The sequence below is a fragment of the Neopsephotus bourkii genome, unplaced genomic scaffold (genome assembly GCF_033783945.1).
Source record: "Neopsephotus bourkii isolate Nb327-2 ecotype Australia unplaced genomic scaffold, CSIRO-AGI_Nbou_v1 NB_1370, whole genome shotgun sequence".
Taxonomy (NCBI): Eukaryota; Metazoa; Chordata; class Aves; order Psittaciformes; family Psittacidae; genus Neopsephotus; species Neopsephotus bourkii.
Window position 1 is genome coordinate 282,142 of NW_026901849.1, and position 22,475 is coordinate 304,616.

Here is a 22,475-nt window from a genome sequence, read left to right on the forward strand (position 1 = left end):
CTCGGCGCTTTGATTGGCTAGTAGCGGGGAGAGGGCGGGACCAGGCGCTGCAGGACCACAACAACAAACAGACCCGGGAGCGCAGAGCAGGAGGGGGGGGCCACGCACTTCCGAGGCGTTACCGTAGCTCCCACAATGCAGCGCGACAGCCGCTGCGCACTGGGATGAAGCGCCTGAGGCGGGGTCGAGGGACAGCAGCTGAGCCAATCAGCTTTGCGCTGAGACGCTCCGCCCCGCCCAGACGCCTGGAAAGAACTAATAAGAGGATGTTTTGCTCCCACGTGCAATAGGCTCTGGCATGGGATTGGCTGTTCAGGTGCTGTGGTGTCACGGAGTGACGGAAAAGGCGCGAAATGCGATGCTGTGGGGCGGCTCCTGAGGCGGGTGGCGGAGCGTCTCTGGGCAGCGGCCGGTGCTTGCTGGAGCCTCGGCAGGGTCCCGCTGGGCCGCACCAGCGGGGCCCGCCTCTCCCTGCGGCGGAGGGACGGTGGGGGCCGGGAGGCCGGAGCGAGGCGAGCAGAGTACTGGGCCGCTTCGCTTGGGCCTGCTGGCAGCCTTCAGCGCGGGGCCCGGCCCTGCTCCCGCCGCAACGTAAAGGTCAAGCGGTTTTTGTTTGTATTCAGGGCTTGTGGTGCTCGCGGTAGGGCCTCACTTGTGCTGGTCCGGGTCGGTAGTTCTTGGGGTTCTTTCATGAGCATGGCTGCTTCCTCCTTTGCATCCTTTTCCACAGAGAAAGCTTTGGGGTTTTGCTGTTCTGCTTATGTGTGTTTGCTGTGTCTCTGCATCTGCGAACTTGTTCTGTTTGTTGCTTTGACTGCAAGAGGCTTGACAGGCTTTAACTAAGCATTCAGAGCAAGAACTCCACAGATGCTGTAAAGCCTTGCTCAAGCAATAGCAGTCAAGCATTCAGTGCTGTTTAGCATGTTACAGAAGAGTCAAGATGCAAAACATTGTTCATGGGATACAACAAATCAGAAACAAAGCTGTTTACTTTTTTTCTGTAGAATATTTCTGCCTGTGAAAGATGGACTTCTCAGCGATTGCTATTGGAGATGTGCAAAATGTGCTTTCTGCTATGCAGAAGAACTTGGAGTGCCCAATATGGTATGTCAGGAGAATAATGTGAATCTGTGTTGCGAGTTTGAGGCTTTTGTTTTTCTCTCTCTTTTCTTTTCAAATGCTTTGGAAGATTGATGGGTTATCAGAAAATAAAGAGAATTGAATTTTAAAGAGTCGTGTGGGCTCCTGAACCCACCAGAACTGCACTGTCCTTCACTCTTGCCACAGGTGGTTAGTGTTGAAAAAGGTGTTGGTGTTCTAACACCAAGTTTCCTGCCCTGCTGAACTGGCAGTTTATGAAAATGCAGTCTTTCTGCCAGTGACAGACAAAGATTGGGAAGAGCTGGTAGATCGGTGTGTATCACATAATAACAGTATTTGTTACCATGCCTCGTTTTCAAATGAAAAACTGGTAAATGTTTCCTAATTCTCTTCCCCACCATGTTTTTTTCTTCCTAAGATCAGGCAAGTGACTATTTCTGAATCTTCTTTTGTTGTTCCTGGTTTATGTGTAACTTTGTGCTCTTGTTTTCCTTCATTTTTCTCTTTGTAGCTTGGAGGTGATGAAAGAGCCAGTCTCAACAAAATGCGATCACATATTCTGCAGGTAGGATTGAAAGCTTGCGATGACAATGCTTGGCCCATCTGTTCTTAAATCTCCAAATAGATTTGTTTAGTGCTAATGTGGTTTGTGTTTTGATAATGTGATGTGTAGCTGTTTGAGGGGGAAAATCCATTCTGAATGAGAAACAACTGCAGTTTTATATGTGTCAAACATAACTGATTAATTCATCAGAACACCAGAACAAGAACTCAGGCATTCAACTTGATAATGAAGGGTTTCTACTAAGTGCTGTGTGCGTAGGATCAGGTGTAAAACAAATGAAATTCTTCCTTTTTGTTACTATCATTATTATTCTCTTTTCCCCCAGGTTCTGCATGTTCAAACTCCTCAGCAGAAAGAAGAAAGGTGTGACAGTGTGTCCACTGTGTAAGACTGAAGTTACCAAGAGGTAACTTCATCTTTGCAATTGGGCTTGAGGATAAGAATTTTGAACTCAAAAGAAAAGTTAATCGTTGTCCTAAAAATGACTGAAATAATCAAGAAAAGATGGTTTTTCTTAAGGTAGCTGTTACCTTCTAAAGGAGTAACTCTTTGTGCCTTCCCCCAGTATAAACCCATTTCAGGTTTATATGCAGGTGAAGACACTGTTCTTAGCAAATGTTTGCACTGTCAAGGCTAGGCTGTGTTACTGTTCAGTCATTACAACTGGTTTCTGTGTGCTAAACGAGGAAAACTATGACACCTTCATTTTGTGATAGTTTTAATTCCTACACTAAGAGCTGTTTTCGGGAACTGTGTTGTTATTCCTTGGCATCAATTTCTCACTGTCCCATTTTTCACTTTGGAGTTTTACTCCTTTATTGTTCAGCCAGAATTCTAGGAGAACTGTTACTATACATTTGTCTTAAAACAACTTCTGTGGTAATGTTATTTCAGAAGTCTGAGAGAAAATTCCAGATTTAAGCAACTAATTGAAGGATTGTTGGAAACTATTCATGCGTTTGAACTTGACACTGGAGTAAAATGTAAGTTGTATCATTATTATTTGAAGGGTATCTCATTTCCTGTGCAGTTTTCAATATGGGAAGAATTAGCAAAAGTTGTTTGTTTTTTTTTTCTTTGATGTAGAAGCATATGTTCCATTAAGTTTCCACAATTTTTCTACAATAACCTCTTACACAGTATAAAGGGTTTTTACTGTGCATTGGATGACTCCAACCAATCTTATTTTCAGTTCCTGAAATATGGCTGAATGTGTATCAAATAATCTTTAGAAATGTGTGGCAAAATCCTGCTCTTGGTTATCATAGAATCATCAAATCTTAGAATTGTTTGGGTTGAAGGGACCTCAAAGCTCATCCATTTCCAACCTTCTGCCATGGGCAGGGACATCTTCCACTGGAGCAGCTTGCTCCAAGTCCCATCCAACCTGCCCTTGTGCACTGCCAGGGATGGGCAGCCACAGCTTCTCTGGGCACCCTGTGCCAGCACCTCAGCACCCTCACAGGGAAGAGCTTCTGCCTAGGAGCTCATCTCAGTCTCCCCTTGGGGAGGTTAAAGCCATTCCCCTTTTTCCTGTCCCTACAGGCCCTTGTCCAAAGCCTCTCTCCAGGTTTCTTGTTTTCAAGATGCTTTTGGGGCAAGCGGTGGGTTGTGGGGTTTGGTTTTTCTTTATCAATATATTGCACTGTAAAAAACAGACTTTCCAAATTCTTTTCAACTTGTTCAGTCATTCTAAAATGACCACTGGTAGATCCTGTTGCTGGATTATCCGTAGTAGCAAAACTGCTTGGCAAATTTCTTTGGTGAGATCAAGATTTTACTTAATACTTGAAGAGAACTCCTAAACAACAATCAGACCACCAATTCAATTGGATTTCTTTCTCTGATAGTCGTATTTTAGCTGTATGTGTGCTTGTTACATCTGCTCTGTTTAAGACTGTTCAATTAATATATAATACCTGCTGTCATGCTCAGTGTAAGGAAATATTTTTGCTTTTTGTTTCTTGTTGCTGTTTTTCAGTTTTAAACAGTCGTCACTTTCCTAAACCAGCCACAGAAGCCACTGCTGTTGAGCTCCCATGTAAAGAGGGTTCTGTCATCCAGAGTAAGGGCTTCAGGAATAGGAAAAGTACTAAAGAAAATGGACAAGAAAACTGCACCTTGGTATTATTTTTTTTTTACCCATATTTTTGTGGATTTTATAGTGTTTTATTTGGAACGTGTGTGTGTGTGTGTGTACGTAAATGAATGGAATAGGAGAATTTGCTTTGTTTTCAAATCGCTCTTTGACTTGAATATTATTTCAGGCAAGGGCATCTAAATATTTTTGTCTTCCTAACCTACTTTCAAAAGTTTTCTGCATGAAATGATCTGAACTTAAAGAAAATACTGCCACTAAATATTCTGTTACCCAAAGTTTTTTCATACTCCTATTTAATGAGTTCTAAATATTAGTAGGCTTTTCAGTGGTAGGGCCCTGACTATGTCTTAAGACTTGTTAAGCCATTACCAACCCAGTGTGGTTACTGCAGGTAGGAGTTTTTTCATGGTACACTGGTTTCTAGTCTCAGCTACTTAATACTGAATAGAGTGTTAAGGAAGGTAAAACTTCATGATTTGAGCTGTTAAGCACATGTTAATTGTTCCTGTTAACACATTCCATTACTGATATTGGTCCAATAAGTTCTATGTATTGGATTTTTATATAGAAACTGCCAATTTAAATACTTAGTTCATATATATATAAGCCCCCCACCCGCTGTAGTTTAAGTAATCTCCACTTACTTTATGAAAACAACCTACTGTTATAACTAACTGTTCCTTTCTATTCTCCTGTCAGCAAGAAGCTAATGTGGATACACAGCTTACAGATAGTAGGGTCAAAAGGAGGTCCCTAGGAAACAAACCCCAGAAATGTGGCTCTCAAAAAGGGATTTACATAGAGTTTGGTAAGAGCTGTTGTTGATTTATGGTAGTTGGGCTTATGTATAGTGCCTGCAAAGTAATGAAAGGCAGTGAGGTTCCAAGTCTTTATAAACACATATTTCTCCTTAACACCCCAAATAAGGACAAAGGGGCAAATTATGACAAATCCAAATTGGTACATCAAAGGGCTTTTTCCATAATTTATTCTGTTGTAGGAAATAATGCTGCTATAGTAAACCTTTAAGGCTCAGTGTACAAGATCCAAAGAAGATGCTTACAGATGTGAAGAAAGTTGTTATAAGTAATGGTAACTGTTGTCATCTAAAGAATATTAAGCTTTGTCACCAGTGCTTGAGGCTGTAGTCAATAACCAGAAGTAAACCTGAAATCTAATTAAGGAAAGAATATTTCCTTTCTCTCTCTCCTAGCTGGTGCTGACTGCTGTGAGAAACTGCTGTGCATAGTTCATTCTCTCCCTTTTCCTTCAGGGAAGGAATTGCACCTTTTAACAGTCAGTGTTCGTCGCCTCTCTCTTTCTTATTGCTTCTGTCACCATCAGCCAGGGGACCCAAAGCAGATACTCAAATATATTGCTCTGTCTTTCAGTTCAAAATTCTAAATACTAGTGGCTATTTCATGTAGGAATTGAGAAGTTGGAAACTTAACTCTTAGCTAACTAACCTTTCGTAGCTCTCTGTTACCAGTCACTCTAAACAATTTTATGCTGGTTTTAGGTTCTGATTCATCTGAAGAAGTTTTCAAAGAGTCAAGCAATACTGGGTAAGTAACAGTGATTCAGGAATTCATATTTTCTGAAGATGTAGTCTCATTTCTATGTTTTCATTTCTTAGCACAAGACAAAGAGCATTCTTAACCTGACAAGTGATTTTCAACTTTCAGGGGCACCAGGGCAGAATGGGTGGCTGACTCCCAGCAGTTTGTCATATAATATGCCTCAAAGCTGGTTTATAAATGTTTTATTGCTCACCCAGACATTAAATCTTCAAGAGAAGAGCATGTCTCTTATGCTTTAGAATGTCAATATTACCTTCATGAAGGGGAGAAGATCTTTCAAAGAAATGGCCCAAAACTCTGAAGGGATCTAGTTGTGGAGAGTGCAATCATGCAATCTGGCTTCTCCAAAAACTGTTTCAGAGAGCAAAAAGGGAAGATTAAGTATCATCTTCTATTATGTCTGTTGTTTCTTTCTCTATAATAAAAGTAGATTTCCCTTCCCAACAGGTTAAAAGACAAAGAAGCACTTCAGGTTTCAGCTCAAGAGAAGTTAGAAGAACTTCAGAGTGCTGAGATGGGGAATGAATATTCTCCCAGTACACAGCGTGACAAGCCGGGTGTTGAAGAAGTAATTCTACTAAATGTCACAGGTGTGTTCATTATTTTGGTGACAAAAATGATTAAGCTTGAAAGAAAAGACCACAACTTAACATTTTGATTACACATTATTAAATATGTGTGCTTGCAGTCTTGTCTGTTGTAGTTTTGTTGATGCTTGCAGCTAGTGACACCATAATACAAGACTGTACCTGTAGACTAAATACTTAAAATGTGAATATTTTAAGTATATACACAAGAACAGAAAAGGGGAGAAAGTACCCTAATCAAATTGCAAAACTTACTCTATTCTTCGTCAGCCATATTATGCCTTTTAATACTGGCTGCTAATTCATGTAAGAAGTTGGACGAACATCTTTTCTCTAGAGGGAGATGAGTGCAGCATAATATTCTGGTTTGGGGGAAATAAAAAGAGTTCTTTTAAAACAAAGTAGCTGTTAAGTGTGTTCTCGTGCCTCTGCTTGTAAAATAGGGTTTAATAATTTCTAATACCTCTAAATCTTCAGGTGAAAGTAATTCCTCAGAGGAAGTCTTGAGCAGGAAAAGCACTCAGAACATCACTGAATGCGCCCAAGCTGGCCGAGTGACTATGCCTGAATACCAGAGTTCTCCTTTCAGTGTTCTTGCTGGAGACCTCCTCACGGAGCAGTGTGACACAATAGGTAATGCCAGTCCCTTAAGGAGTGGGGACACATCTTTCTTTAAGAACACAGAAGAAATGGATGCAGAGCAAACTCAGTGTGATAGTAAAAGCAAAGAGTTTGACTTAAAAGATAGCTCAGCGAGCAGGTTGGATAAAAGCAAGGAAATAGATGATGCACAAAGTGTGGAAGCTGTGGAAATGGATGAACCTGAGAATGATTCTTCCCATGAGAAAGAACTTCCTCTGGAGAAACTGCTTCAACCAGAGCCGCCTCACTGTGCTGCCCTGAATCCAGTTTCCAAGAAGAGACTGAAGAGAAGCATTCAGAAAGTCAATGAATGGTTTTCAAAAAGCAACGAGATTCTCTCTTCCAGTTCTTCCCAGGGTGATTCTACTGGAGCAGCTGACATTTCAGGGGACAAAGATGCATGTTTCTCAGATAAAGATTCCTGTATTTCAGAGAAGACTGACCCTATGGTGGATTGTGTGGAAATTGCAGTGGTGGAAGGAAATGAGAGATCATCAAAACAAACAGCAGATAGCATCAAAGATAAAATATTTGGGAAAACATATAAGAGAGAGAGGAAATCAAATCCCTCTCTTATCTTCAGAGACATTTTACCTCCTGCAAAAAAGGAAGATGTGGCTGCTGATAAATTCTTGGATCATTCAAGCAAAAACAGACTAAAGCGAAAAAGGAGGATGCCCCGTGTCCTGCAGCCTGAGGATTTCATCAGGAAAAAAGATGAAGAGGCAAATGGGTCCCCTCAAAGTGTTAACTGGTGCCTTGGAGATGCTGAAAAGCAAAGATGTAATGAAAGTTCTGCTGTTCATGAGGGTCAGCTCTCCGAGAATCAGGAGGATAATACAGTGGCAGAACTTGAAGAACCAGAGGGATCTGTATGGAAAACAGCTACTGAAAAGGTGCCTGGCAAGCACAGTGCTGAGGAGCTAAAACTGAGTGACTGTGATCAGAAAAGCACCAAGAAAAGTTCTGCAGCAAAAAGATGCAGGCATTCTACTAGATCTCTGTGTGCCCTACAGTTAGTAGCGGATAGAAGCTCTGATTCTGCTGACGCGGCTGAGCCACAGATCGATAGCTACCCAAGCAGTGAAGAACCCAGGAAAGCTGATTCTGAGCAAAGACGAGTCAGGCGCAGCAGGAGGCTGCAGTTACTTTCTGAAGAAATGACAAGAGAGACAGGAAAAGGAGCTGAAATGAAGGGAGCAAGAAAGTATGATAGTGGTCATGAAGGGGCTAGCTTTAGAGTCCAAACAAATGCATTAGTTCACACTTCTGCATGCAAAGACCTGGATGAGCCCTTGGATATGTCAAGTTCCAAATCACTCATTAATCTGAAGGATAGTGATCTGGAAGCAAATGAAATACAGATTAGTCTAAAGAATGCATCTAATACTGCAGAAACTGCTAAAGCTGTCTTCAATCCTGCATCTTCCTGTCAGCATTCAACTTGTAGTTCCTTTGTGCCTGATACAGCTTCTCAAGAAGGTGAAGTCCAAGTTAGCCCTCTTCTACAGTTTCCTTCCACGGCTGTTGTGCAAACTGCTTCCCACCTGACTGAAGAGGTGACTGAATCATGTACTGGACGTGATATGCCAAATGTTCCAGGGGACTTGAGAGCTGGAAAGTTGCCAATGGCTGAAAACGATTTGGAATTGAACAAGGATACTGACGGGAGCGAGTTGGACATACCGTTTGTGCAAAATATATTCAGGCATTCAAAACGCCTGTCATTCAGCCTTCATTCCATTCCCAAGAAGGTGTGTGCAGTAGAAGATGCTGCTTGTGAAGCTTCTAAGACACCATGTGCTGATCAGGCAGAAAATAAGCAGAGCAACTATTTAAAACCAGAAAACCTAAAAGGAGAGAAAACAACTGCTGGAAGCTTGAGTAGGGTTTGTGAGGAAGAGGAAGATGTTTCACAGGTTACAAATCGAGGGACTCTGACACCAGTAAGGATGGGCACCGCTGGGACTGAAGACAAAAGCAGATTGCAAGGAGGGCAAGGGAAGGAAAAGACATTGTCAACTGGTACAGGAATAAAAAGCAAGTTGAGACAGAATCCAGTTAAAAGTAATATAAGGCAAAGTGATCAGGCTGATACGAGAACTGATACAAACACAGACGGTGAAACATGCTTCAGTTCAGAGAACAGTCAAGCAGGAAAGGCCAGAGTTGTTGATGACAAAAGACCAATAGAACCTTTTCACTCTGGCTCAATGATTTGTCCTGCACCTTGTCAGCAAAGGGCTGCTGAATTCAGCTGTGAAGTCACTGGGGAAAAAAGTAACAAAAGAAAAAGCAAACCTGTAGAGGAGAATGAAGAAGGAGCAAGCCAGGCTGCCAGCACAGGGATGCCAAAGTTTTCACTTACAGAAGCTTCAGAAGAATCTTGTAAAAGGAATAGTGATTTTACATGTTTGTCTGAAACCCCTGATGGCTTACTGTGCTCTGATGATGAGATTGGAGAGAACATCAGCTTTTCTGCAGCTCATGGGATAGAGAGATCTGCTGTGTTTGCAAAAGGAGGTGACAATGCTCTGGAACAAGAACTACACAATAGAAGTGGTAGTTCTAAGTCAGGATCTCAACATATTCAAAGACCTCGAAGAAGAGCACAGAAACTGCAATCTTCAGATGAAGAATCTAGTGAGGATGAAGATTTACCATGTTTTCAGGCATTAATATTTGGCAAATCAGTGAGCACACCTTTGCAAAGCAGTAAACCAGCAAAATCTGTAGTAGAGGTTTCAGCGAGTCCCATCACGTTGCCTCACACTGGAAGTCACAAGGACTATAACATGCAGAAGATGCCTGAAGCTACCCTAAGCAATGAATGTGTTTCCCCAGGCCAGGAGTCCGAGTGCTCCGTCAACTTATTTTCTTCCCAATCCAACACGTCTGAAGAATTAGTTGAAGTAGCACAAGAGCTCAGGATTCCTTCAGGACAAGCTCATACATCTAAACAAGTGAACAATGTGACAGAGAGTAAAGAAACTTTCCAAAGTGGTAATGGAAGGCTGAAGAGAAGCAAAACTAGCTCCAAAGATGAGCGCCAAGAAGACTCAAGCATGGCAGCAAACCTAGGTACAAACCAAGGTTTCTATCTCTGCAGCTGTGTGTGTCATGTCATTGCACCTAGGTGTTTGACAGGAGCTTAGTTCTGTGTTTATGTGGTTCTTCCTCTTTTAAAGGAGTGTATCAGCCCTGAACAATTGACCAAAAAACCCTCAGGGGGTTAATTCCTGAAAATTAAGTTCTTCCAATATTCTTTGTTCAGAGCAAAAATGAATAGAGTGGGCACTGGAGACCAGGCTGAGTCTGGCTGGAACTGATGTTTGTGTGAAATGCCCATTTCTTCCTGTAATGTGATAGCCATAAAGCCCACAAAGTTGTTTCCCCTCCTGAAATGTTTGTTGAACTTGACTCTAGAATTCTGTAGTGCTTATTTTGACCTTACAGCTTTCATAAGTAGCTGGGACTCTTCCATTGCTATTGAAACACTTGGAGTTCTATTTACTTTGCCATATGTGTGCCATGATGTTCTTTGAAATGTTCAGTTAAAGTAGGTCTGTGATTCTAATTCCAGTGTTTTCAAAACTTGTCACTGTCGTGATAGTTAAGAGTTGGCTACAGGGGCTGTGTGGTAAGAGCCATGATTGTTGGGTTGGTTTGATGTGGGTTTTATAACCAAGATGTTTCTTCTGTGTTCTTCAAGGTGAAGCATCTGCATACGACAGTGAAACAAGTAATGTAGAGGATTCGTGTGAACCATTCTCTCAGGGTGAAATCCTCACTACACAGGTAAGTGAGGTTTTGCACTAAAGTGGAAAACTGTTTTGTGTTGGAGCTACATTGCTCCCTGATGTAGGTTCACTGACAGGGATTCTGTGCTATGCCTGGGCTGGATGGAATGGTGGCTGTGTGGTTTGATGGGGAGCTTTTAGCTTTATTGTGTGATGGGGGTTTTCTGTCTGGTTGAGGTTATTTTACTGATTCAGTAAAAGGAAGTTCCACATGGTGTCAGTGCTGGAGCTAGGAATGTATCCAGTGCTATGTCAACTACTTTATCCTATAGGGTGAAGGTTTTAGGTTTTTAAAAGGATCCCTAAAGCCCTGAGCTGCTTCCATGGGAAGGTGTACATGGCATGTTTTTAATAGAGGGTATTGGAATTTTTGACAGAGAAAGTAATGAAATCAGAATGAAATACTTTATTCCTTTTAAACAGTCTTTGGGGCTTTCAGGAATGATGCCACATTGTGTATCCTTTGCAGCAGAAGAATATAATGCAAAATAACCTAAAGAAACTTCAGCAAGAAATGGCTGTACTTGAGGCAGTGCTGAAGCAGCATGGAAGTCAGGATTGTGAACTTTTACCTGTCCATAGGGAACGGCCACATTCCAGCAGTGAAAGAACACCTGGAATGGAACAGATGAGACAAGGAGGTAAATAGGAGTGAAAACATTTCCTACCTATCTCACAAACACTTGGGATTCGAGTTCTTGATGGTTTGATACAAATTACAGGCATCTTTAGCTAGCAAATAAATGCCTCTACTGCTTGTGAACAGAGATATGGGAATGCATTGAGGGATTCATAAACCGCACTAAATAGCGTAAATTTGCCTTTGGCCTTTTTTATATCCTACGTTTTCCACATGATATGAAGCTGAGCATCTTAGTTTCCAAGATGCTTTAATAAATAAAATATGATTTAGTTGTTAGCCTGTTTCAGATGGATTTGTATTTTGTGTAGCTTTCTGTTTCTGGGCTCTTGTCTCTCTGAAGTGAATCTGGACAGAGACTTTTAGAGGGTGTTTGACTTCTTACCTGAACAGCTAAGAATCGTTGCTTTTATTTTGCTTATTTAAGAATTATTTTTCTTCCAGGGGCAGAGTCAACCTCAGAAGTCAGTTTTGAAAATCACAGAGGCAGCAATTCAAAGGGATTTTCAGCCAATGATTTCCGTGTCTTGCCAAGTGATTCTCTCAACAGTAAAATCAAAGAGCAAGGGAAAGAAAGGTAGGTGGTTTGGGTTTCCTTTGTGTTGGTAGAGGGGAGAGGTGTTATTTCTAGTCTTGTAGTTTAACAAAATTGGGGGGTGATGAAAAACCTTGAAGTTTTTGAGCCCTTGCCATAACTCAGCTGTGATGCTTAAAAGAGTAACAACAAAGAAAACCCTATTAAAACCAATTTCCCTCTGTGAAGGTCTCCAGAATTGTTCCTTCCATCTTCTAAACGCCATTTGTTAAAGAGACCAGGTTTGGAGCAAGTTCTTCAGTGTGACAGTTCTCTACAGAACAAAGCTGCTTTGGAAAAGACAAAACCTGTGCAGGAAGTGGTGCAGGAACACAGTCAGCATCAGCTTGCAGCAGGTAACATTGAAGGTGGATCCAATACATTTTGATTTCTGCTTTTTCCTGCCTTGTAACAGTTTTTCTATACCAGCAAGATGCAATTTTTTGTTATAAATCTAGGATTATAATTTATATATTCCTGGCCAATTTAAAAAGATGTTAGTTCTTGTTTAGTTGGTTTTGTTTTGTAGCCCAGCTGTAGCTGCCCATCAGGGTGGGGTTGGACAACATTTGTACAGTAATGGGAGTGATTCCCACATTTAAATTAGTACTTCTTGACAAATAGACTACTAAAAGTTTCACAGGTCTTGTGTCTCAGCTATAGATCAGGCAAAAGTAATGATGGAGGCAATTGTGAAGTAATACACAAATAAGGAGAGGAAGTGACTGCATATTTAAACTTCAAGGCAGAGCAACAGCCTTGCTCCATGACTAAAAGGAAGACAAAATTGTTTCAATGTGTAATTTCTCTTTTACTTTAGAAAATGCAGATGAGCAGAAATGTGGGACCAGGTTAAGCAGTGCATCTGTCTTATCAAATCTCTCTGGAAATGTGACCAAGAGTTCAAATAACTCTTCCTCCTCTGTAAGACTTCTTAACCCTCGAACTACAGATGCAACAAATAGTTCTGTAGTGACTCAGAAAGCTAATAAAAGCTGTGCTCAAGACAGCAAGTCAGAAAGAAGCGTGTGTTTTCCTCTATCTGCTCTGCACAATGCAGCTGGGAAAGAAAATCTTACAAGTCCAGTTGTGATTAACAGGAAAGCAATGTCAATTGTGGCATCAGGCCTGAGTCAAAGTGAACATGTAAGTATATTCAAGAAGTTTGAGGTCACTTGTTAAGCATTCCTGATTATTATAGTCCTCAACATAAATAGAAAATGGGAAGTATAATGGAAACTAATCTTACAGGCCTGCAGATTAGCAATACAGCAACTCAGGTCAAACCTTTTCACTCCTAAAAATCTGAGAATGCTTCCTGTAAATGGCACAGTTCAGCTTAGTGAAATTTGAACTTTTTAAAATGAATGCCTGTGGGAAAATCCAGTTATTCCAAATGAAGAGGATTTCACTTCTAGAAAGGCTGGTGGCTTGGAAGGGAGGGGGCTTGTGGTTGGTTCCCTGAATGTTCTCAGATGCTGCTTCATTACCCAAATTCTAAACGAAAATGAGAGTTCCTGTAATTAATCAATTCTGAGTTGCTAATAAACCTCTTTCGTTAATAAACCTCCATGTCCAGGAGGATATGGCTTTTTTTTTAGAAACTACTGACCCAGAGCTCTTTGCTTTAGCCCTTTGAATGGTGCCAAAGTTATTGACTTGTGAAGAAATGTATGTTCTGTGTGCCAACACAAATAAATCTAGGACTTTGAAGTAACTCTCTTACTATGTTGTACTTCAATAAACTGGAGTAGTTGGGGGTTTTAATCTGTTTTGCTAACTATTTATTTTCTCAACTACTTTTCAGTTGGTGGTCCAGAAGTTTGTGAGAAAAACTCATAGCACTTTATCTAATCATGTTACTGAAGGAACCACCCACGTCATAATGAAAACAGGTTTGTTGGGAGCTATGTGAACTAATCCTGGATATATACACTATGTAGAATGTTAACTCTAAGCTAACCAACAAGCAAGACAGCTCAGCAGTACATCTGAGTAAGCTTGAGGAGAAGGTATTGTTTCAACAGAAGCAAACAACTGGAACTTTGCTGTGTGTATAACTGCTGGTAGGTGATAGTGAAGTTGTGCTTCCATAGGAACAAAGCAGCACTATTTCATCCTAACTATTATTTGTGGGCTTAGTTAAGGTACTTAAGTTGGGTTTTGCTCTTTGGTAGAGCTCAAGAATCCTATTATTAGAAGTTGAAAGGAACTTGGTACAATACTACAGTTATACATTTGACAAATGTATCCTGAAACAGCATTATGTTGACTTGAGCAAAGCAAAACATTAATCGGGAAAATTAAGTTATTTTATTGCTGCATCTAGGCATAGCTTTTAACCAATGGTTTAAAAAACAAGCTATTTTGAGCCAAATCTGGATGTGGGGATGTTCTATGCTATGCTTGCATTTTGCTTCGTAGAAGCACTTGTAGCTTGCTCATATTTGGATACAATCTGTCAGTCACATAAGCCTTTCTTGCTTTTGAAAACCAACAGAGGAAAGGAGCCAGAAAATCCAGTTATTCCAAATACATGAACTCAATTTTTGCCCTTTTCTTCAGGAAGAGTGTGATAAACAGCACAACCATATGCTTTTGGAGAGGTATATGGTTTTGTCTTCATACAAATTCAAATAAGATAAACTGCCTCTTGAAGTTGTACTTGTTCTGGTAGAGTAAAAGATGATCTTATGTGACTAGTCATCTAAAAGTTCCTGCCAACATTAGCACTGAATCCTACTGTTGCTGTTCTCTCTCAACTAATATTTGTGCTTGTTTTGCCTTTTGTCTTTGTTGAATGACAAAAACAGAGTTCAGAAGTTGTGTATGTGATTTGCTTCCATTCATCTCCTTCTGTTTAGTAGAATCAGGACACGGCAATGTTTCTATAGATGGTTTTGATATTCTGCTGCTGCACTTAGCAAAACCTTTTGCTTTTAGGTACAAATAACCTGAGCTGTTTTGAGGTTTTTTCACTGTTGGCAAGCTGAAAGAACTTCTCTTTTTCGCTCTGCAGATAAGGAGCTGGTGTGTGAACGGACACTGAAGTACTTCCTGGGTATTGCAGGAAGAAAATGGGTGGTTAGTTATCACTGTAAGTATAACTTGGTTTGGAGCTGAATGGTCTCTGCCCTTCTACCAGAAATGTACTTTTCACTTTTTCCAAAAAAGGATCTCTTCATGTCTCTTCATGTTGCAGGGTTTCTTCTAAATACTTTAAAATCAAACTGTTGGCAGTGGAAGAACAATTTTGCTGCATAAAATGACTTCTTCTGTTCTGATCTTTTTCTTTAGGGGTAATTCAGTCTTTTGAAGAAGGAAGGATATTGAATGAGGTAGGTCTTTTAGCTTAAGAGTGAAATCTCAAATGCCTAATGCTATCACATTGAGAGATCTATTAGAGTAAACTCAGATATTGTCTATATATTTAATATATGAGAATTCGGCTTTGTAAACCTTAGCATATGCTAAGACCAAAAGCCACACTTGGGCTATGTGTCTTCATTGTTACTGAAGGTATAATGGGTCCTTAACAGTTTTTTGCAACAAGTTAGGCATATTTTTTTTCTAAGTGATGGATGACAGCCTAGAGGAAAAGATCTATTGTTTGTAAAGGAAATACTGTCGGGACAGAGCTACACACATATTTTTGGTTTATTTTTAAACTTTAGAATACCCAGCTACTGAAAATCCATTCCAGCATTTACTGCCTCTCCTGGTAGCAATGGTTTATTTGCTATGACCCTGACTTAGGTGGATTTTTGTGTTCCTGGGTGGTATTTGGATTTTCATTCTCTAGTACATATTTTTGGAGAATGTCATAGTGACACCGGATGGATTTCATGTATCTAATGAGCAGGCATGCCACTTTCAGGTAGAAAATCCATATGCCCTTTTGGCAAGCCAAGAAGAAAAGCCTTAGCCCCAAAAAGACCCTAGGAGGGTGTATTAAAAGCCTTCCTGTGCTTGGGTGAAAAGGGGAAGTTGCTACAGCATCAACTGGAAGTGCTAGAACATGCGACACATTGTCATACACTCTCACAGAAGCAAGGAGAAGAGCCTTCAGTTATCATAGATCATAGATTCAATTCTAATTATAATGAAGACCACAATTTTTGTTTGTTATGTTGCAGGAGAACTTCGAAGTTAGAGGAGATGTAATCAATGGGAGAAACCACCAAGGTCCTAAGAGAGCTAGGCAGTCTCTGACTAAAAAGGTATGAGCACGTTGGGGATGAAAACCCTATTCTGCTGTGACTGTTACAGATATGTGGCTATGCCAACTGAACATGTAGAACCTTTTCCCATTTCTCTGCTGTTCTCTATACAGAGATTTGTACAAATTCAGCATTTCTAGAGATGAAAGTGAGCTCTGTCAGCAGCAGAGGAGAGGAGATAAGGTCCTCGCTCACTCTGCTTAGAGTGAATGCTATCCTTTTTATAACTGGTTTAAGATAGCACAGGTTTTGGGGGTTGAAACAGGGGGACTGGTGAAGTTTTGTAGGTTACAAAGAGCTTAAGATCTATTCTGTAAAACAGTGATAGCTTAGTAACCAGTCCTAGAAGGGCAATGAACCAAGCATGTGAAGTGTTGTCCTTTAAAGACACCATACGTACTCTGTTAACATGTTCCTTGTTTTTCAGATCTTTGAAGGCTTTGAGATCTGTTGCTATGGCCCTTTCACTGATATGACTACAGGTGTGTCAGTTGAGTGGAATTAAACTCTTAGTACAAGAAATATTTGGAAGGGGGTTGTGGCCATTCACCAGAGGTTTATATCTGACCTCTTCTTGGATGCTTTTGTCCTTCTTACTCTGACATTTTCAAAACACCTCCACGAGGCAGAGGTAAAGAACTTTACCCAGTTCTATCTCCAGGTAGAACAAAGTGGTGTTCTCTTCTATTTGGCTGTCCTCAGAGAACGGCTCTGGCAATTTCACTCTATTTCAAAGCAGGCCTTTTATCTAGTTTCTAGCAGTGAAGGAACAGCATTAATATCAGGCTGTCTGGCAGTTGCTTTACATGCTATTGAACTTGTATTTAAGCATTTTTTTCCTTCTTAGTTAACATTTTTTAGCAAAACCTACCTAAGTATCATTTTTGTAGCAGTTGACACATCATCAGTGTAATCTTCTCTAGAAGCAGATGTTAAAACTGAAACACACAACAAAGCACAAATTTCTATGCAAAGCAAAAGCTGCTTTTTGTTAAATCTGAAAATTTCAGCTCGATTTTTGTTACCTAAAAATATTTATACCTCTCTTCCCATTTTTTGTAACTTATTCAGCAGTTCCTTTCTGATTTGTCCAATTTAACTTCATTTTTGACTGGGTAAAATATCCTCACATCTCTTGACATTTACAGTAATTACTGCAGAGGATGCAGTGCTTTCACCTGCTGCAGTGATCATCAGTTCTGGCTCTTAGACTTGAGAGTCTTATTTCTCTTCTTCAGTATCAGTTCAACAGATTGGTGAAATTAAACACTTTAACTACTTCTGTTAATGAGAGAGAATTGCAGTTCTGACTTATGGGTTTGAATTTGAATTTCATGGTTTACATCCTTATGATAAAAGGAAATAAATTGTGAGTGGCTTTCTCTTTGGTTTGTGCATGTGCTATTGTGCTGCGTCAGGGGTTTGGTTTTGTTTAGTCCTGACTGAGGGAAGAGTGAGTTGTTCCTCAGCAGGCTAGAATCTGAAGGCACTTATTCTCTACTAAGGCTTAAATGTCTTCCAAATTATGGTTGTTTGTGTCTTGGAACAAAGACATGAGGGCTTAGGGAATAGTATCAGTTTCAATGTGATAGAAAACATTGAAAGTAATAGGCTGTTTGTCTGATTTTTCTTCAGAACATCTCGAATGGATGGTGGAGCTTTGTGGTGCCTCTGTTGTGAAGCAGCTTCATCTGTTCACACACCCTCCAGTAAGTGTTACTGAATGTTACACTTGACATTGTGAAGAGTCTATAGTTGGGTAATACACAACATGTTGAAAGATTACATGGCCTTCATGGGCTTGTCAAAGGCTAATATATACAGGTATGGTAGAGAAGTGGCTGCACAGTGATGCCGAACTGCACAGCAACAGTTCTTGTGTTCTAGGCTCTGGTCACTGTGTTGGAAGACAGGCAAACTTGGAGAGGAAAACTGATCATAGCACTCTCTGAAACCAGCACTGAGCCTCACTTTCCAGCACAAAAACCCTTCAGTGCTTAGTCACAGAAAATCACAGCGAAATCACAGACAGTTCTTAAGGACTTGCATCTTTCTCCCTTGACTACCAATTCTTCAAGTCCTCTCTGAATTGATGTGCTGAAGCAGAGTTAGCCCAGTTATCACTCTCTGCAGACGGGTGTGAGAGTCATTTAATGACACACAGATAACAGCAGCATTTGTGTTTTTCTGTCTTGCAATCCTAGAATTCTACTGCTGTCGTGGTTGTGCAGCCAGATGCTTGGATGGAAAACACAGATTATAGAGGTAAAACAACTGTCGTGGACTGTTTTATGGTACACATTGAGTGTCTTCCTCACCTCAGCCCTTTTAATAGTTAAGCATCAGAGAGGTTTGTAGAGGAATTGAAATAAAATCCTGCTGTACCTGGAGATGGAGGTATGTCTCGGAAAACTCTGGAAGAACAAGGTATATTATCTCAAGAATCAGCATTAGATAGGTCTTAAGGTAGCCTGGCAGGCAAATCCTGTTCTTGGCTCAGCAGCAGTCTTACAGAAACTTTTCTCATTGGAGATGGTTTCTAAAAGGTGGAAGCGTGCCCTTGGAGCCTCAGACAGGATTCTCTTGGTCTGGAAAGAATATGAAACTGCAGAGCAGGAGCTGCAGAGCAGGATGTAGCTTTGCCTTTTTATTTTTATTATTTTTCCTACTTTTTAAATCAAAATCCTCCAGAGAAACCATCAGACTTTGCCAATACAGGTGTTCCAGAGTGACTTCTGCATGAGAGAGTGGGAGTTAGGGGATGAATGGGAGCTAGTTAGGCTACAGCAAAGCTCAACAAAAAAGAGAAGCAGGAGGATGATGTAAAACCAACAGCTATTTCCATGGCACTGGGAAAAAATGAGAAAATAAAGATCCTGAACTGGTGAAGCACAGGCAGGGAGCACTTTGGTGATTTTCTATTGCTTCTCTCCATGAGACTTGTTGCTCATCACATACTCAGTATGCTTGAGCTGACAGGACCTGAGACTCTGTCACCAGTCCTCAATGAAAAGGCAGCAAGGGCTGCACTCTTTGCTGTTGGTATTTATTCTGTGGTGTTCACATCTTCCTGCCTCACCATTTGCCCAGCAGCTACTCTTTGGAGCAGCACTGTTACCTGCGTTGTTTGCAGCAGGAGTAGTGTCACATCACTGGTTTGAGACTTGGGGTGTTTTTATCAAGGCCTTTAAAATGTCGATGGTAAAGCAAATAGCTTAATCTGAAAGAAGACATCAATAAGTTTACCTTCAGCTTGCTTTGACTCGCTAATAACAGATTTATGGTTTGTGTCTTTGTCTTACAGCAATCCAGCAAAAGGACAATGTTGCCATGGTGACTCGCGAGTGGGTATTAGACAGTGTTGCTTGCTATGAGTGCCAGGAGTTTGATGCTTACCTTGTGTCCTAAGGCTGAGCTGCATTTCTTCCAGCTCAGAAATTCTCATCAGTGCTGATGGCTTGGTAATTATTTAAGGACTGGAAATTTTGAAGTCACTTATGCAGAGATTATGTGTATGTAATGGTCTTGTTCAGAGTAAGATAACTACATTTGTATTAACAATAAAGTTACTTGAACAACATTACCATATAAAGATGGAATTGCCCACTGTTCTTTAAAGATTAACATTTCCAATTTTAAAATAGTCCTTTAAATTAATGGAAAACAGATTTGAAAAGTTAGAAACTGTAGAATGTGGCCTCCTCAGAGAAATGGTCAAGTATTATTTACCATTGCAGTAAGTTCTTGTTTCTTACCTGAGGCCATCTTGGAGAAAGTCATTTAAAAGAGTAATATTGATCTCAGGGCTTGAATGAAAACATACTTCCACTGCCAAGTAACCTCCATCTTTTCATTTTGCGTAAACGCCCTGAATAAGGGTGTGCACTGATATGATGGAATGCTGTTTTGTGATTACTAATGTGTCAGCCGGGTTAAGCTCAGGCTGGGGATTACAGTTGTGTTGAAAACTGTACAAACAGCTCCTCTCATATAGAGAAGTGACAGCTTGCCCTAACCAGGGAAATTATCACCAAGTACAGGAAAACCAGCACTTGATTCTCAACATAAACCAAGCCTTAAAACCACCAGCCTTTACCAGTGTTGTGTCAGTCTTACATCTGAGAAGTGTATGAGGCACCAATGGAGGAATAACATACAGATGCACTTTAGTATACCAGTGACCTATAATAAGCCCTTTAAGAAGCTACTTCTTAATAGCCCCTGCCTGCAAAATGAGGCTGCAAAGAAAATAAATTGCTTTCTTATGGCTGAAAATACGTTGCTTGATTCTGTTGCCAAGCAATTCCCCTCACAGATGATCTTGGACTTCAAAGCAGAAAGAGAACCTCTTTTCAGAAAGTTGTTGTTTAAAGAAAAATGTAGCTAAGTTCAGAGAATTGTTCAGTGCTGGAATGCTGCTGGGTTGTCTTGGGAAGTACAGAAAGTCTGTTGAGAAATACTGAATGCTCAAAGGAAATGAGTTTGGAAAGTGATTTCCTTATTTATTCAGTTTGTGATGTGAAACACTCAGTCTCTGCAATGAGTTGAATATGAATCGCATCTGGAGTCAGCCTCCTGCAAGTGGGGATTGACTGGAGGAGGCCAAAAATGTAAATTACAATTTGGGGACTGGAATCAGAACTGTAGTTTCCACTGACCTGAGAAGCCAGTGTGTTATCAAGTGTCCTGCAGTTGCCAAGTGAAAGCCAATGTTCCCTTAATGAGGCATTGCTCCTGGTAGTGTAAGTGCTGGAAGCATTTGTTCAGCTGCCATACCTCACTGTTTGCTTCTGTGTGACAATATTTCTTAACTATTGAGGCTGTTGTACCAGCTTCCCCTTCAGAGTGATGCTTCTCTTATCTCTAGAGCCCACATTGCTTGAAGGGTTGCTATGTTGTTGCTGGAGTGACGCCTGCAACGTTGCCCTTCCTCCTTGGAGGTGACTGGAGCTGTGGAAACCCTGTTTCTGATAAAGCAGCTATCATCTGTAAATTCCTGGAGTAATCTCTATCTCATATAGATGTGAATGAAGGGAAAGGGTTTGACTAAGCAGATAGCTAGCTAAAGGAGGGCCATGTTTCCAGAGAAGTAGATGGTTTAAGGGGAGCTGATGTGGCCTTGATCAAATCCATATTGACTTCTCCAATCTGCCTTCCAGCTTCGGTAATAAAGCCCAGCACTTGGAGCTTCACAGCTACTCTGTGGATTGGAAATGCCATTTTATACATGAGGGTCAAGCTGCAGTTCCTCCCTGTTTGCTCATGTGCAGCTTCATGGCACCTCAACTCAGAGGCTTCCTCCCCTGGGAATGCAGTTTTGAGACATGCCTAGGCCATGCTGTGCCTTTTACAGTGGTTACCTCAGGGTAACAAGTAGCAGAATCAAGCACCATGAAAGGACTAGACGGGTAGTTAAAGCAGCTGCATACACACTATCCTAGTCAGCAGCATGTGTCTTTTATACTATTCCCTAAAGAGAGGGAAGAAACAAAGTATAGGCTGGTGCTGGTTGGAGGTTTGCCTGAGGCGCTGCCAGCAGGCAAGTGCTGTATTTGTAATTAGAACTGCTCTGCTTTTGTAAATTAACAGCAGCTTTTCTGGAGCAGGGTCAGCTTGCAAGGAACCTGAGCTCTGTTACTGCTCAGTGTGCATACCCCTCTGCTGCTGGAGGCATCCCAGCCCTAGCAGCGTCTGTTTGCCAAACCAACTGCTCCTGCCCTGCAAAAGGAGACTGGCAAGAGCTTGCCTGTGGTTTGGGATGGTAGGGATTTGCTCAGCAAGGGTATCTTGCAACAACTTCATTCTGTGGCTTCTCTGTGGGTGCCTTAACGTTAAAACAGTGCTCCTTTGAATTCTGTAAGGTTGGGCATGTTTTGGTACCTGGCCTACCACTGGTGAATGACTACTGCATAGCTTTTTGCTGAAGTAGTTTACTTTTTAAAATCCTCCCTCTACATTTGGATCCATACACAGAGAGTTATTTCCTTGCAGATCTGAAGCCATTTATAAGGAAGCAGCTTACTCAGGGATGCAATTAGAGCACTTGTCTGACTCATTACTAGAGCTAATGGTGAATCAAAGAAATATTCAGTCTGTACCTATAATTATTCTGGGGGATCTGCTGGAATGTCTCATCTTGGGTCTGGTTTTATGTTGCTGATATTATGAATAAAAACCTTGTGCACAATCTGTAACAATCCATCATGGTAGAAAATGCCCATGAGCTCACCTGCTTCACAGGTAGGTGATGCAAGCTGGGGTTAAGCACTGAAGGGCTTCATCTTCTCTTTATGTTGTCCTGGGTATTTGCTGTCTCTCCTTTAGAATCTCAGCTGTGATCCCAACACTGCAAAAGCACTGTTCAGACCCTGCAGGGTTTGTGCAGGGAGGCTTTAGTGCAAGTTGCACTATGTGCCTTTCTTAGCTGTGTATTAAATGTATTACCAGGAGGTTACAGAACTAGAGGAGGCTGCTACAGTTGCTCTCAAGTCAAACACACGTTAGACTCAACTCATTCTTCTCTATGCAGGTTCATCTATTTGAAAGGATGTGCTATTTGTTTTGTGCTTACCACCAACTTAGGCTTGAAAAGCATCAGTTCTTGAGAGCTGCTGAGCACAGGGTTATTCATCTTTTAATTCCTAATCATATTTTTGCTAGGGTCA

General features: G+C 41.0%; 1 protein-coding gene across 8 annotated transcripts; it reads left to right on the forward strand.

Annotated features, from left to right (window-relative positions):
* Nucleotides 1–255: 255 nt before the first annotated feature.
* On the forward strand, nucleotides 256–22,009 carry BRCA1 (BRCA1 DNA repair associated). Of its 8 annotated transcripts, none has more exons than XM_061366986.1 (23): nucleotides 265–316; nucleotides 1,005–1,104; nucleotides 1,613–1,666; nucleotides 1,992–2,072; nucleotides 2,561–2,649; nucleotides 3,648–3,790; nucleotides 4,467–4,575; nucleotides 5,287–5,332; nucleotides 5,795–5,937; nucleotides 6,412–9,657; nucleotides 10,289–10,374; nucleotides 10,846–11,017; nucleotides 11,461–11,593; nucleotides 11,780–11,946; nucleotides 12,411–12,736; nucleotides 13,398–13,485; nucleotides 14,610–14,687; nucleotides 14,888–14,928; nucleotides 15,727–15,810; nucleotides 16,238–16,292; nucleotides 17,446–17,519; nucleotides 18,015–18,075; nucleotides 19,115–19,393. In XM_061366986.1, exons 2-23 carry the CDS (start codon nucleotides 1,025–1,027, stop codon nucleotides 19,216–19,218), a joined length of 5,460 nt encoding a protein of 1,819 aa, XP_061222970.1. In that variant the 5' UTR covers nucleotides 265–316; nucleotides 1,005–1,024; the 3' UTR covers nucleotides 19,219–19,393. The 8 variants fall into 8 exon arrangements, 6 of the variants coding, with proteins under 6 accessions (XP_061222973.1, XP_061222970.1, XP_061222971.1 ...); XR_009727469.1 differs by lacking the exon at nucleotides 265–316 and adding an exon at nucleotides 21,414–22,009 and having other exon boundaries at nucleotides 810–1,104; nucleotides 19,115–19,271; XR_009727470.1 differs by lacking the exon at nucleotides 265–316 and adding an exon at nucleotides 21,417–22,009 and having other exon boundaries at nucleotides 810–1,104; nucleotides 19,115–19,271.
* The last annotated feature ends 466 nt before the right edge of the window (nucleotides 22,010–22,475 follow it).